The following is a 14,265-nucleotide window of genomic DNA, read 5'->3' as shown; positions in this document are numbered from 1 at the left end:
TCTTGGTCGCCTGTTCTAATTTGATTATGATAACTCTTACTATGATGTTTTTATACATTTCATAAGTGCCTCCTTAGGAAATTTTATCCAATTTCCTCTTGTTTTATTTCCTGGGGAGGCGTATTTTGGAAGAAATATTAATTTAGAGCAAGGAAATTGGGTTCTAAATTCATTATTATTTCTTACATCTATGTAACATTAAAAGCCATTTAGCATCTCTGGCTTGATATTCATTCATATTCAAAAACTCCATTATCATTTGTCTTTGAGTCCAGCTCCCAATCTATAAAGCCTAACAAAGGTGAGGTATGGGCTCAACCATAATTTCTCACTCTACTCCCCTCCAACCCAGTACTTCTCAAATATTCTTAAATATAAAGTACCTGGCTATTTAAATAGCTGGACCTTCTGAACCCTGAGTTTTTTGGAAAGTACAGTGAAAACCCAGTGATAAGACAAGCTCTTGACAATTTAGATTATAAATAGACTAGGTACTATGTTAACAGCCATAAATACCAGAACAAGAGAGAGACCTGAGGGGCGGAGTCAGGGGAGAGAGAGTGAGGATAAAAGGAGGCATCACGAGAGTGATCTAAAAGGGAAGCCCAGGAAGAGGTATCCAGAAATAAGGTAATAGGCTTGAGGCATAGGAACGGGGTTACAGTGATAAAGAAATGAAGAAGGACTGAGTATATAAAATTATTGCAATTATGAATCTGCAAGTATATGAATGTCTACTACACACCCAGTTGAGAATAACACAAAAGAAGTATAAAAATTAAACGGCCTGGATTTAATTATTTCACATTGCATTCCTAAATCGTAACACCATTTTGTACCCCATCAATTTTTCCCCAAGCAACTCCCTCTTCACAGAATCCATAAATCTATACAATTATAAATTATCAATTTACAATAAAAAAAGAAAAAAAACCTAAACAGCCTGATATTCGGGCCCTTTGCAGTCTGTTTGAAGAGAAAGATGAAACTGTACTAAACCATTAGAAGACAAGCAAAATATCAAGTCTCTGGTCCCAAATATAAATCCAACAGGAGGTCACAGGAGGAAGCGGTCACAGGAGGTAGAGTAATCAGAATAGCCTTCTAGGGGCAAGACTTACTCTGGGCTATAAGAGTGGGGAGGATTGGGCCATGCAGAGGAGAGGGTGTAAGACACTGGCTAGGAGAGGACAATAGCAATGTCTAAGTCTTTCTGAGAAAAAAAAACCAAAAAACCATTACCATATTCCAGACTGTGCTACACTGTCTGCCACAGAGGATCTGTAAGGTGTTAATGTGTCCTCCTGGAAGGCAGCCAAGGAATTCTGGGAAATGCCACACACAAAAGGCCACTTTTGGAGACCTACTAGACACTGGCATGTTAAAGGCTCTGAAAAGTCCTCCAGCAAAGAAACCTGTACAACTGCTCCTCTTGGATTTCCCAGACATATTTGAGCCCTTCTTTGCGACATACCTGTACACATTCTAGAAAAGCGCATTTTATGGAATATACTACCTGACATATATTTTAGACTATTATATCTCTTTTCAAGAAAAATTGTGTTCGTTTAAATTTTTCCCATTTATCCTATTGTTCAGCACTGTACCCTATCCAAATCTCCACATCTTTCAAATCAAGCTCTCAAAATACACTAACCTATTTATATAAAAAGCTGAATAACTCTAAATATACTTTAAATCCTAATGTCCAAAAATACAAATAAATGAAAATATGTGGTTAATCTCGGGATAAAATTAAATAGTGAATATTTATAGTTTCCAGGAAATTACTGAATTCACATGCTTTGGAACAATTTCTTATGAAACAGCTTAAAAATAACACTCCCCATTTCATTATTTATATCTCTATATTGATAAGAAATTATACAACAGATGTTAGGAACTCAGCCTTTAGAATTCAGAAATACTAATTATTCAGGCAGACTTACTGATCTTTGCAAAAGTGTTTTCTAAATATGTCCCAATATTCAGTGATGTCCAGGTCAGTGCAGCCAAGCCAGGTTGGAGAGCTTCATCCACTTTGGCCAAGTGAGGGACAATCAATTGCTCAATGGCAGCAGGCATTTTTGACTTCACTCTCTGATATTCGGCTAGCATCATCTGCAATGAAATTGGGGTTAAGTAATCAACTAATATCTCACTTCTAATGTCTGTTAATAGCTCATATTTTATACAAAATGACTACTTTTATTTAGGGTCAAACTGTAGGGCTCTAATAGCCTGACAGGTAGAGTAGCCAAAACAATAAAAAGAAAAGAAGACAAGGATGCTCTCCATAATTACAAATTCCTAATCCAAAAAAATACAACTGAAGATGAACAAGAATTTAAGACTAAGAGTGTCTCACCTCCTACACAGCCTAAAAAGGGAGAAAATCTAAGGCCAAGTAATTTTTCTAAACCATGCAGAAACACGGGAATGGCACCTTCACTTGCTCATCACCAGGCTTGTTTGTTTCTCTTTGTACACTGGTACGACATGCGTGCTGCTCCTCTGGGGACCTCTCGCAGACTACACCCATCATCCAAAACATCTGGGTCGCCAGAGGCCTACCTCAGCCCTTTGCTAGGATTATAGGCCAAATCTTGTTGCCAAGACCCAAAGCACATCGGGAACCCGTATTGATCTCAACTAGTGTAACTAGTGTCACGGCTTTGAATTTCACCCAGATGCCAGAAACAAACACATTTACATCTCCAGCCCAGATCTCACTCCTGAAAGTCTAGATTCATGAATGGCAGCAGCCTCCCAAAGTTTCCACATCAATATGTAACAGACATTTCAAACTTATAAGTCCCAAACTGAAAGTTTATTCTTTTCCCAAAACCTCTTCCCGGCGCATCCTCCAACTCAGCTGATAGTGACTTTATCCTTCCAGTCCACAGGTCAAAACCCAGAGTCATCCTTGATTCCTCTTTCACTCTCATACACACAGGTAATCCATTAGGATATCTTGTTTGCTGTCTAAACTGTACCTAGACTTATTGGGAGGGTGAGTGGAAGCAGGGAGACAACGGTAGATCATCCCAATAATTTACGTAGGAGCCAATGATGGCAGTAACTGTAAATGTGGAAAGCGAGTCAGATCCTGCTTCCACTCACCCTCCCAATAAGTCTAGGTACAGTTTAGCAGCAAAAATGATCCTTTCAAAATGAGAATTCAGATCATGTTACTCTTCTGCTCACATGGTTACGCAGCCTCCCATTTAATTCAGGGCTACAAACCTTTATACAAAGGACTTGGATAGGTGCTTGTCCTAGAAAGATCTACCCGATTTTGTCCCATTACTTCTCTGATCTCATCTCCAACCACTCTTTCCCTCTCTTACCTGCACTTGCCTGACTGTCTTCCTTTCTGATCCTGAGCCTCAGGGCCTTTACACCTCCTTCAAATAAGTACTCAAATGATACTTTCTCAATTATACCTGTCCTGACTACCTGTTTAAGATTATAAACCACCACCAAAACCACTCACACATTTTATCCCCCGTTTTTGTCCATAATAACTATCACTTTATTACAATAGACTATATTAATTTGCCTACTTACAGTGTTCATTTTCTGTCTTACCCAATTAGACTATAAGTTCTACAAGGACAAGAATTTTGTCTGCTTTGTCCAGTGAGCCTGAACCAGTGCCTGGCACATAGGAGATAATAAATCAATATCTATCTAATTAGTTGTTATCAGAAGGATTTTTCATCTGAAATGGGGATTCTCATCTTTCATTGAAATGTACATAATGTCAAACTGTGTCAGTATTATTTACGTAATGTCAAACTGTGTCAATATTTTGTTCATATGTAACCACGTCAATATTAATAATCATTAGTTATAAGAAACTAACTTTAATGTGCCTCATAAATATAGTTGGTATTAAGACCATATATGTGCAGGTTGGTATTACCTTGATAATAGATTAATGTTTTCCAAACTGTTTTGCCTGGAGTACTAGGTCAAAGAGATTCTATAAGAAAAATGGCCCTTTGATAGATAAATTTTGAAAATGCTGCATACAATATCTCCCCTCTTGGGGGGTCGCAGCTAACATTAATGATCCTTAGAAACCTGCTTAAGAAAGTAAGAAGCCTTGCAAGGCTTTGAAAATTTTGTTAAACCCAGCATTTCCCAAATGGACCTCATTATCCTTTCCTCATATAATGTTTTTCCACGATTTCTATAAGATTATTTCAATGTCCATAAAAGCCACTTTAGAAAAGTCTAAATTTTCTGGTTCTATTAGCAGCTATTTATATATTTCCTGAAACTTGTACCCACTGCTTGCCTTTTTTCAATGTCCACCAGTTATTCTATCTGGAGGCAGTTCTTAGAATCTGCTTCTAGCAGGCATTCTACTTCCCACCTTTAATCCCAGAAGGAATTACTCAACTGCTTTGACAAAACAGAAACCCAGGCTTAGAAGGTGAAGTCATTTACCCAAAGATAATGATTTGAATCCAGATTAAATTGGCTTCAGAATCTATATTTGTAACTATTAGCCTGTACTTGGTCTTCTCTTTCTACTTAAACTGTCTTCCAAGATGAAGAAACAAATTCTCAGCTACTTTGGCATGTCTGCAGAAGCCTGAAAGCTCTGTCAAATATTCAGCACAATAACTCTGCAACACTTCAGATGGTCCCCTAAACCTCCCAATAGATCTGCTTTGACCAGCTACTCAGGTTGAGCAGGAACTTTTAACTCTCAACCTCCAAGATAATAAATATTAATGAGATGACAATTTACTCCCTTGAATTGTCATTCAAAACATTCTTTGATCCTCCTCCCTTCATGGGGTGGGGACCACATCCCCTTTTTTTGAATCTGGGTAGGTCTACAGTCCAACAGAGTACAACAGAGATGATGCTATGAGACATCTGAGGCTATTATAAAGACCACGTGGCTTCTTTATTGTTCACTGTAGTGCTTGTTCTTGAAACCCTGAGCTGCCATATAAGAAATTCTCCTAGCCAGAGGCCTCCATACTGGAAGGCCATGTATAGATGTGCCTGTTCACAGTCCCACTGGAGTGTACCTTCCAGCTTTCCTCAGGACAGAAACAGAAACTAGAAGAGCCCTTCTTGGACCTTACAGATTGAACATCTGCCAGCTGAATACCAATAAACAACCTTTGTCAACAATACATAGAACAGAACAATCACCTATTCAAGCCCCACTCAAGTTCTTCACCCATAAAGCCATGATATAATGATACGGTTATTGTAAACCCTACAACATGCTTACAAGTGTTTATTGCCTGAAACAGACAACTAAAACAACAACTCTGCAAATACAATTAAATTATCAGTAATTTCATAATCTTATAATTATGATTTCTTAGTAAATATATGATTTTCTTTATGAATACGTAAATTGACTAAGTGAGTTTCCTAATGTGAAAGAGTGTAAAAGGGAATCCCAACATGCTGACTGGTATTTTATGAGTCTACATTTGAGGAATGTCTGTCCGTTGCCAATACAACTTTTTAATATGACATGAAGTGGTAGGAAGATGATGGACTAGAAGTCTGGGTTCTGGTCTTACTTCTGCCACTTTCTAGCTATGAGACCTTTGCTAAATCTTTTAACTTCTCTCAGCCACAGTTTCGTCATCTATGAAATAAAATAACAGTATTCTGTCCTACTTACCTAACATGGTGGTAGAAAAGATCAAATGAAATAATGAGCATGAAGATGGCTTTAAATGTAAAGTACAGTGCAAGTGCATGGACTTAGTATTGTCACGTGATGTAAACCACTCTGAAATTTTAACAACCGTTTCCATGTTGTCAGATTCCATGGCCGCATCTCTGATCTCACCTTTTTCATCCCCTGGGTAGCAGCATTTGTCACTGGTGACCAGTCCCTCTCTCAGTAGCCTTCTCATATCCTTGGCTTCCTTTTTTTGTTGTTTTTTGTTTGTTTGTTTTTTGAGACAGATCTCGCTCTGTCACCCAGGCTGGAGTGCAGTGGCACAATCTCAGCTCACAGCAACCTCAGCCTCCCGGTTCAAGAGATTCTCCTGCCTCGGCCTCCCAAGTAGCTGAGATTACAGGCACATGCCAACATGTTCAGCTAATTTTTATATTTTTAATAGAGACAGGGTTTCACCATGTTGGCCAGGCTGGTCTCAAACTCCTGACCTCAGGTGATCTGCCAGTCTCAGCCTCCCAAAATGCTAGGATTACAGGCATGAGCCACCGCGCCCAGCCATCCTTGGTCTCCTTGACACTTGGTTTCTTCCCAGCTTAAAGGTCAATCCTCTGTTTTATTTGCACACCTGTCTTCTTCTTTCAGATCTGTTAATACTGGACCAACCCAATGCTTGGTCCAGTGGCCCTCCATTCTTCTCTGTCTGTATTCTCTCCCCTAAGAGATCTCATCCAGGACAATGACATTAAATAACAATGATATTCTGATAACTCTCAGAAGTATGCCTCCCACTTTGGCTTCTCTACTGAACTCCAGACTTACGTATCCAACTGCATGGACAACATTGCCACTTGGCTGTCGAAAAACTATCTTGTACTTAAATGGGAACTACTGATTCCCTCCTGCTGCTCCAGATACACTAGTTTCAGTTTTCGCCATCTCCATAAATTGAACTTACAGTCAGGGCCCCTGCATAGTATTGTGCAAGTTGTAAAGAATGCAACCTACACAGCACTCTATGGCACCCCTGCTTTAATTCATGGAATTGCTCACACCAAAAGCACAGGTATTATTCCCGAGTTCTCTCATAACCTGACTGTTGACATAACTCTAAATTCTCCAAACAACTCTGCTGCCATCCTAGTTCAAGCTCTCATCTTCATCCTGGGCCAGTGCAACACTTCACAAACGGGCTTCCCACTGACACCCTTATCCCCCTTAACATCCATTTTCACCCAGTAGTAAGAATAACTTTTATTACAAAAAGAGATCGTGCCTTTTTCAGTGGCTCGAAATCCTCCAATGGTTTCCTGGTACACTCAAAATAAAACCCAAGCTTCTCATCTTGGCCTGTAAGACCTGTAACAGCCTGGCCCCAGCCAACTCTGCAGCCGCACCCCATGGCGCTGTCCCCTCGGTCACTCCATTCATCCTGGCCACTTTCTGCTCCTTGAATATGACACATCACCATATTTTTTTATAATACATTCCAGAGCTAGCCAGGAATGGGTGGGAAAAAATAAAAGTAGTATACCTTCATGTTACTGAAGTTCCCTTTGTATCTATCTCGTTTCTGGAAGAGGGAAGCTGCCAATGGAGAGACTTCCAGACCCATCTGGGCCATACACTCTGTTTCTCTAAGTAAGATTAATATCTGAGGGTCAAAGTTTACAAACAATTCCCCTGTGCCTGGAGCCTTCACCAATAACGAAGCCTCAAGACCTACATGAATTTCTTCAATCTGTGGAAAGAAAACAACATCACTACTATTAGAAAGTTCAATTTATACAGAGTATCTAGCTCAGCTGTCTCTGGGAATAAGGATCATTAAATGTTCTTCCATGGATTTGAGCTTCCTAAATTAAGGGCAATAAGATCACTCACTCTTCTCCTAAATCCAGTCTCATAAAATAGCTTTCAAGTTGTTGGTGGTGATGTTGGGCAGTCAGTTCAATAAAACCTTTCAATGACTGTCACACTGATAAATAAGTGGACACTGCAACAGTGGTGACGTCTCAAAAGCCATTTAGCTACCTGATACCTTCATGCCTACTCTATTATCCTTCCTAATAAAAGTTTCATAAGACCTCCTAAACTCAGTTTTTACTTATCTAGAAAAACAATGAACCCAGCTATGGAGACATCACATCCTGACAGCCTACAAATAAATACATTTATTGGTAGGATATGCTATGATTAACCAGTTGTACAACAAAAGAAAATTTGAGACTTTGTTTAACAGATGTACTAGTGTTTACTGACACATTTAGGATCTGACTTAATTTTTAAAAGGAAGATATCCTAATAGATTGGGCATAAGAACCAATAAACAAGATCTTCTCACTTTGGAGTTCGTAAATTAAATAAAAATGGGGTTCTGTTACCTGGCTTGAAGTTTTTTTCTCAAATCTAATACTTATTTTTCTTTGTGGACATATTATACTCTGAATGCTTAGATTCAACCCATCTGCCTTACAAAATACCTACAAATCCAGCTTTCTACAGAAATAACACTGTCAAATGCTAGAAAGGGGCTTCCATGATTCCAACAATGGGAAGAGTATAAATTTAGGGACTCACTTGCCGAAGCCACGCCCTGTGGAAGAGGACCTCAAACTCCAGGAGGACCTTGGCCATCCTGTTGTAACTGCGAATTATAGGTTTGGCTTCTGCCGTGCTTAGCACAGCTGGCTGCTGCTGGAAAAGCTGCATGGGCTGCTGAATCCTATGGAAGAGCTGGCGGGCCCACAAAATCTTTCCAGCGATGGGAGGCTGGTTTCGAGCCAGAGGAGGATCGTATTTCTGCTTTGTATACAGCTTTGAAATCATATCAATGTCAGCCCCATAGTTCTCAAGGATAAGTCGATATTTGTCATCAATACCAAGATCAGGTATATTCAATCTGATTTTTTTAAAAAGTTAAACGCTTGAATTAATGGAATAAAATAAATAAAATACACAAAAATACCTAGTAATCTCATTTATTAATATTTATTTTTTAAAATGCTAATGGAAAAGAATGAGATATTTATGTGGAATATTAAAAGAATAAAAATAAAACTCATCCATAAAATGTAGGCAAAACTATTAACTTGGGAAGACTTTTTTCAAATTATCTATACATTAGGAAATATTATTATAGGCAGTCACAAGGTACTTCAAAGCTAAGAGTATTCTCTATTTGTAGAAATAAAATAAATCCTGAATCCTTAAAAGGATTAATCCTCTGAAAAACTTAAAAACTATGACCTTGTGACCCAAATTGCCAAGAGAGGTTTTCCTTTCCATCAGAATATGAAATAATAATAATAGGAATAACAACAATAAAAGCTAAACTATCCCAATTTTAGAAAATAGACAATTTCTTGAAACTTTTACCTTTCAAATTTCTTCAACATTCTTAGAGCTTGATTTGTGTTTTGAATCTTTTCAAATGTAACATCCATGAACTTCTGCAACTCGTTCTAAAATAGAATAAAATCCGATGATGAACAATAGAATTGGGAATTTACTGTTTAGCAACAAGATAAAAGAGCTTTCCATTCTGTGCAAACACATATAACATGGAACAAAATGTAACCGAAAATTGAATGAACTTAAAAGAAAAATAAATGCCCAGAAGCCAGAAACAAAGAGACTTGAAAGCCAGGTCAGCCATGGGAGTTGGCGCCACGTCAGGTTCCACGGGTACTGGGCCAGACACAGAGCCTCGGGGGTGGCACTGGGGCCTTATCACAATATGGGGAGAAGGGCTATGGGGTCCTAGCATTCTCAACAGAGCCTGTGGAAAGCAGGGATCCTTGAAGTGCTGCCCATTACATGCAAAGGGAATTGATTCACAAGTTGGGAAAGCTGCAAAGAGGCTTGACATCTGCCCAAACCCTTGAATGGGTGGAAAAAAAGTCACCCTACAATAGGGTTCCCATACTTTCTCATCACAACTACTCACTTCTACCACTGGAATGCCAAAGCACCCATAGACAGTGCACAAACAAATGGGCAGGGCACTGTTTGGCTCTTAGACATAGTTTGCTGACCCCTGCCCTAGAGGAACTGAAATCCCCCATCGGTGCCACAGCTAGATAAGGGGTCCAGGTTTAAACTACACATGAAATGAAAGGGATATAACCCAAGACATTAACATAAAAGCTAGTCTGGGAAGGTAAAACCACTAGGACCACAGCAGAATTCAGGAAAAGCCACTCTACAGAAACACTTTCAAAGTCCAGGGCCAAAAGATTCCTACAGGAAAAATAAATACATACATAACTTCTAAAGAAGCTCAAAAAGTTATTGAAAACCCCATGAGAAAATTATCCTTGAGAGAGAAGGAGCAGAATGCACAAACAGAATTAGTAACCAAGTACTAGAAATGATAGAGCAGTCTAAAGGAGACTATGAAATAACTATATTTAAAATGATTAAAGAGTAAAGAAGAAACAGAAATCATAAAAAGAACAGAACAGAATAAAATAAGAGCACTCAGATTTTTAAAAATAAAATTTAGACATATAAAGGGGAACCTAATTACAATTCAAAATACAATAGATGCAAATTATAAACACCTGAAAAGAAACCTGATGAACTACAAGACAGTTTTCAGATAAAAACACCCAAAGTATAGCAGAGAAATAAAGAAATGGAAAAACACCCAAAAAAATGTTAACAAACATGGAAGATAGAAAAAGAAGGTGTAACATACGTCTATTGGAAATCTTGGAAGAAGAACCTAAGGTATTTAAAAATGATAAAGGCTGAGAATTTTCCACAATTAAAAAAAGACTTAGTCCTCAAATGGAGGAAACACATCAAATTCTGAACAAGAGAAATATGTTTTAATCACACCTAAAACTCACATAAAGATGCCAAAGGTAAAGAGAAAAACAATATTAAAAGAAAAATAATATTAATATTAACATTAAAAGATAAAAATATTAAAATCACAAAAGGGAGAAATCAAATTATCTATAAAGAAATAACTATTTGATAGCAAATACCTCGTGGAGAACAATAGCTGGCAAAAATCAATGAAAAAAGATCTTCTAAGGGCTGAAGGAAAATAACACCCAAACTAAAATCACATATAAAACGAGAATAATATTCAAGATTGAGGGCAACTTTATAGGCATTTGAGTGTAAAGACTGGAAGAGTTTACCATTAACAGACTCTTGTTAAAATTAAACTAAAGGATATACTTCTTTAAGAACAATAATGAACCCAAAAAGAGGGAGAGATACAATTAGATTACTAACGAGATGCAAGAATAAGCAAAGCAATCTGTAAACATGTTTCCAAATTTAAATAACTATTCGTAATAAGTTTGAAAAGTTTAGCAGCAAAGGTAAAACTAAAATTCAAGACAACCATAGCATGAATGAGAGGTAGGCTGATAAAACAAACTTTTTAAAGTCAGGTATATATGCTAAAACCACTAAAAATATAAATACATTAAAAATATAAATAGAAATATAAATAGAAGAGGAATAAAGAGAATAACAAAACTTAATCAACAAAATATAAAAAGGAAAAAGTCAAAGAAAAAAGTTCACCTCATTGAAAATTCAAAATAGATTGTAGAAGTAACTCTATACTAGAAACAACAATCAATGTAAACGACTTAAACTTGCAATTAAAGGAAAGAGAGTCTCAGCTATTTTTTATATATACATGTATAAATTATATAGATATGGATTATATACATTTTTATGTAGATTGTACATGATATTATATATAAATTACAGATATATGTATTATAGATATATGGATTTTTTATATATGTGGATTATATATGTGTAAGTGTTGAATTATATATAAGGATATTATATATAAATTATAGCTATATTGATTTTATATATATGGATTCTATGTATGTGGATTGTGTGTGTGTGTATGTGTTTGTATTATACGTATATAATCCAACCATTGCTCTTTTAAAGAGGTATGTTTAAAATATAATAATTAAGAAATAGTAGGCCAGGTACAGTGGCTCACACCTGTAATCCCAGAACATTGGGAGGCCAAGGTTGGCAGATCCCTTGACTCCAGAAGTTTGAAACCAGCCTGGGCAACATGGCAAAACCCTGACTCTTCAAAAAATACAAAAATTAGCTGGGCACGGTGGCATGCACCTGTAGTCTCAACTACTCGGGAGGCTGAGGTGGGATGTTCATTTGAGCCCAGCAGATTGAGGCTGCTGTAAGCCAAGATCGCACCACTGCACTCCGGCCTGGGTGACAGAGCAAGACCCTGTTTCAAAAAGAAAAGAAAATGAAAGAAATAAATAAATAGTAGGAAGTAAAAGAACAGAAAAAATGTTTATTTTAGGTAAATAATAACCAAAAGAAAGTTGAAGTAGCAATATAAATAATTCACAAAATTGATTGTAAGGCAAAGAGCCTCACTGAAGATAAATATGGTCATAATTTAGTGTTAACAGGAACATTTGGCAGATATACCAATTTCAAGTCTGTGTTTAACCAACTGAATCAAAATATATGCACAGATTCTAAGAAACCCATGGATCAAGCATGCTATGGTTTGAATGTCCTCTCCAAAACTCCTGTTGAAATTTAATTGCCATTCTGATGATATTAAGAGGTGGCACCACTAAGAGGTTATTAGGCCTTGAGGGCTCTGCTCCCATAGGTGGATTAATGTTATCGCAGGAGTGGGTTGTTATAAAACATGAGCTCAGCCCTCTCTTGCTTTCTCAAGCTCTCTTGCTCTTCAGCCTTCTGCCATGCAGCAAGAAGGTCCTCACCAGATGCGGGCTCCTCAACCTTGGACTTCTCAGTCTCCAGAACTGTAAGAAATAAAGTTCTTTTTTTATAAATCACCCAGTCTGCAGTTCTAAAAGAATGCAGACAAAGATCAAAATATACTCAGCATACCACTACAAATATTAGAATGGTCAAAATCTAGAACACTGAAAACACCACATGCTGGTGAGGTTGTGGAGCAACAAGAAGTCTACTCTAATTCATTGCCAGTGGGAATGAAAAATGGTATGGCCATGTTGGAAGACAGTTTGGTGGTTTCTTACAAAACTAAAAACGCTCATACTATATGATCCAGCAATCATACTTCTTGGTACTCACCCAAAGAAATTAAAAACTTATATCCACACAAAAATCTACACACCGATGTTTATAGCAGCTTTATTCATAGTTGTCAAAACTTGGAAGTAACCAAGATGTCTTTCAATGTGTGACTGGATAAACTGTGGTACATCACAACTGAATAATGGAATATTATTCAGTGCTAAAAAGAAATGAGCTATCAAGCCATGAAAAGGCATGAAGAAAATATAAACGCATATCACTAACTAAAAGAAGCCAATCTAAAAGGGCATATTCTGTATGCTTCCGACTAGATGGAAGAGGCAAAACTACATAGACAGTAAAAAGACAGTAGTTGCCGGGAGAGGGAAGGATGAATAGGTGGAGCACAGGGGACTTTTCGGTAGGAAAACACTTTGCATGATATTATCACGGTCGATGCATATCCCTGTATCTTTGTCCAAACCCATAGAATGTGTAACACCAAGAGTGAGCCCTAATGTAAACTGTGGACTTTGGATGATAATGATGTGTCAGTTTAGGTTCATCAGTTGTAACAAATGTACCACCCTATTAGCGGATGTTCATAATGGGGGAGGCTATGCATTCTGGGGGAGAGTAGGGGGAATATAGTAAATCTCTATACTTCCTCTCAATTTTGCTGTGAATCTAAAACTTCTCTTTAAAAAGTCATTTTTAAAAAACATTTAATGAGGCATAAAATATTTGAATAACCCAATTAAAAGTGTGATATAGTGACATCAAAAGACCCCAAATCCAGATAGAAAACACAACTCTTTTCAAGTACACATGGAACATCTGCAAATCTTAACTACAAACTAGGCCACGGAGGACATCTCAGTAAATACCAAAATACTGACATAAAGTATTCCATGTTCTCACATCAAAATATAATAATTTAAGTCAAAATAAAATGAGAGCCAATAGAGTAAAATAAAAAAGCTAAAAATGCTTTTAAATAATCCATGAGTAAAATAACAAATCATAACGAACATTACGTGATACTTTAAACTCAACAACAACATATGTACTACATATTAAAATTTGTAAGAAACAGCAATCGCGACCCTTCATGGAAAAGATATAGACTTTCATGAACTTATTTTAAAGAGAAAAAGAAAAGAAATTGAAATTAATGAGCTAAGCTGTCAGTTGAAGAAGGTAAAAATAACAGAATAAATCCAAAGAAAGAAGAAAAAAATGTTTTAAAGCAAAATGCAATAAAATTAAAAACAAAGAAATAAGAGACAAGATTAACATCTCCAAAGCTGCTCTTTGGGAAAAATAATAATACAGACTAACCTTTGGCAAAATTAACCAAGGGCAGTGGGGTGAATGCAATTTCACACCGAGAGCGTCTGTCAAATCAGAATCTAGCAGAACGAGGCCAGGCACAGTGGCTCACGACTGTAATCCCAGCACTTTGGGAGGCCAAGGCAGGTGGATCACTTGAGGTCAAGAGTTAGAGACCAGTCTGGCCAACATGGTGAAACTCCATCTGTACTAAAAATACA

General features: G+C 37.3%; 1 protein-coding gene across 1 annotated transcript in view; it reads right to left on the bottom strand.

Annotated features, from left to right (window-relative positions):
- The window catches only part of DNAH5 (dynein axonemal heavy chain 5), a 319,657-nt gene that overhangs the window by 204,584 nt on the left and 100,808 nt on the right, over positions 1 to 14,265 (bottom strand). The window contains exons 14-17 of the mRNA XM_055246049.2: positions 9,050 to 9,135; positions 8,252 to 8,573; positions 7,206 to 7,412; positions 1,950 to 2,121 (exon numbers count right to left, since the gene is read on the bottom strand). Of these exons, the coding sequence (XP_055102024.1) occupies positions 1,950 to 2,121; positions 7,206 to 7,412; positions 8,252 to 8,573; positions 9,050 to 9,135 (787 nt within the window). The remainder of the gene's footprint in view (positions 1 to 1,949; positions 2,122 to 7,205; positions 7,413 to 8,251; positions 8,574 to 9,049; positions 9,136 to 14,265) is intronic.

The sequence above is a fragment of the Symphalangus syndactylus genome, chromosome 16, assembly GCF_028878055.3.
Source record: "Symphalangus syndactylus isolate Jambi chromosome 16, NHGRI_mSymSyn1-v2.1_pri, whole genome shotgun sequence".
NCBI lineage: Eukaryota > Metazoa > Chordata > Mammalia > Primates > Hylobatidae > Symphalangus > Symphalangus syndactylus.
This window is presented reverse-complemented; position numbering and strand designations above follow the sequence as displayed.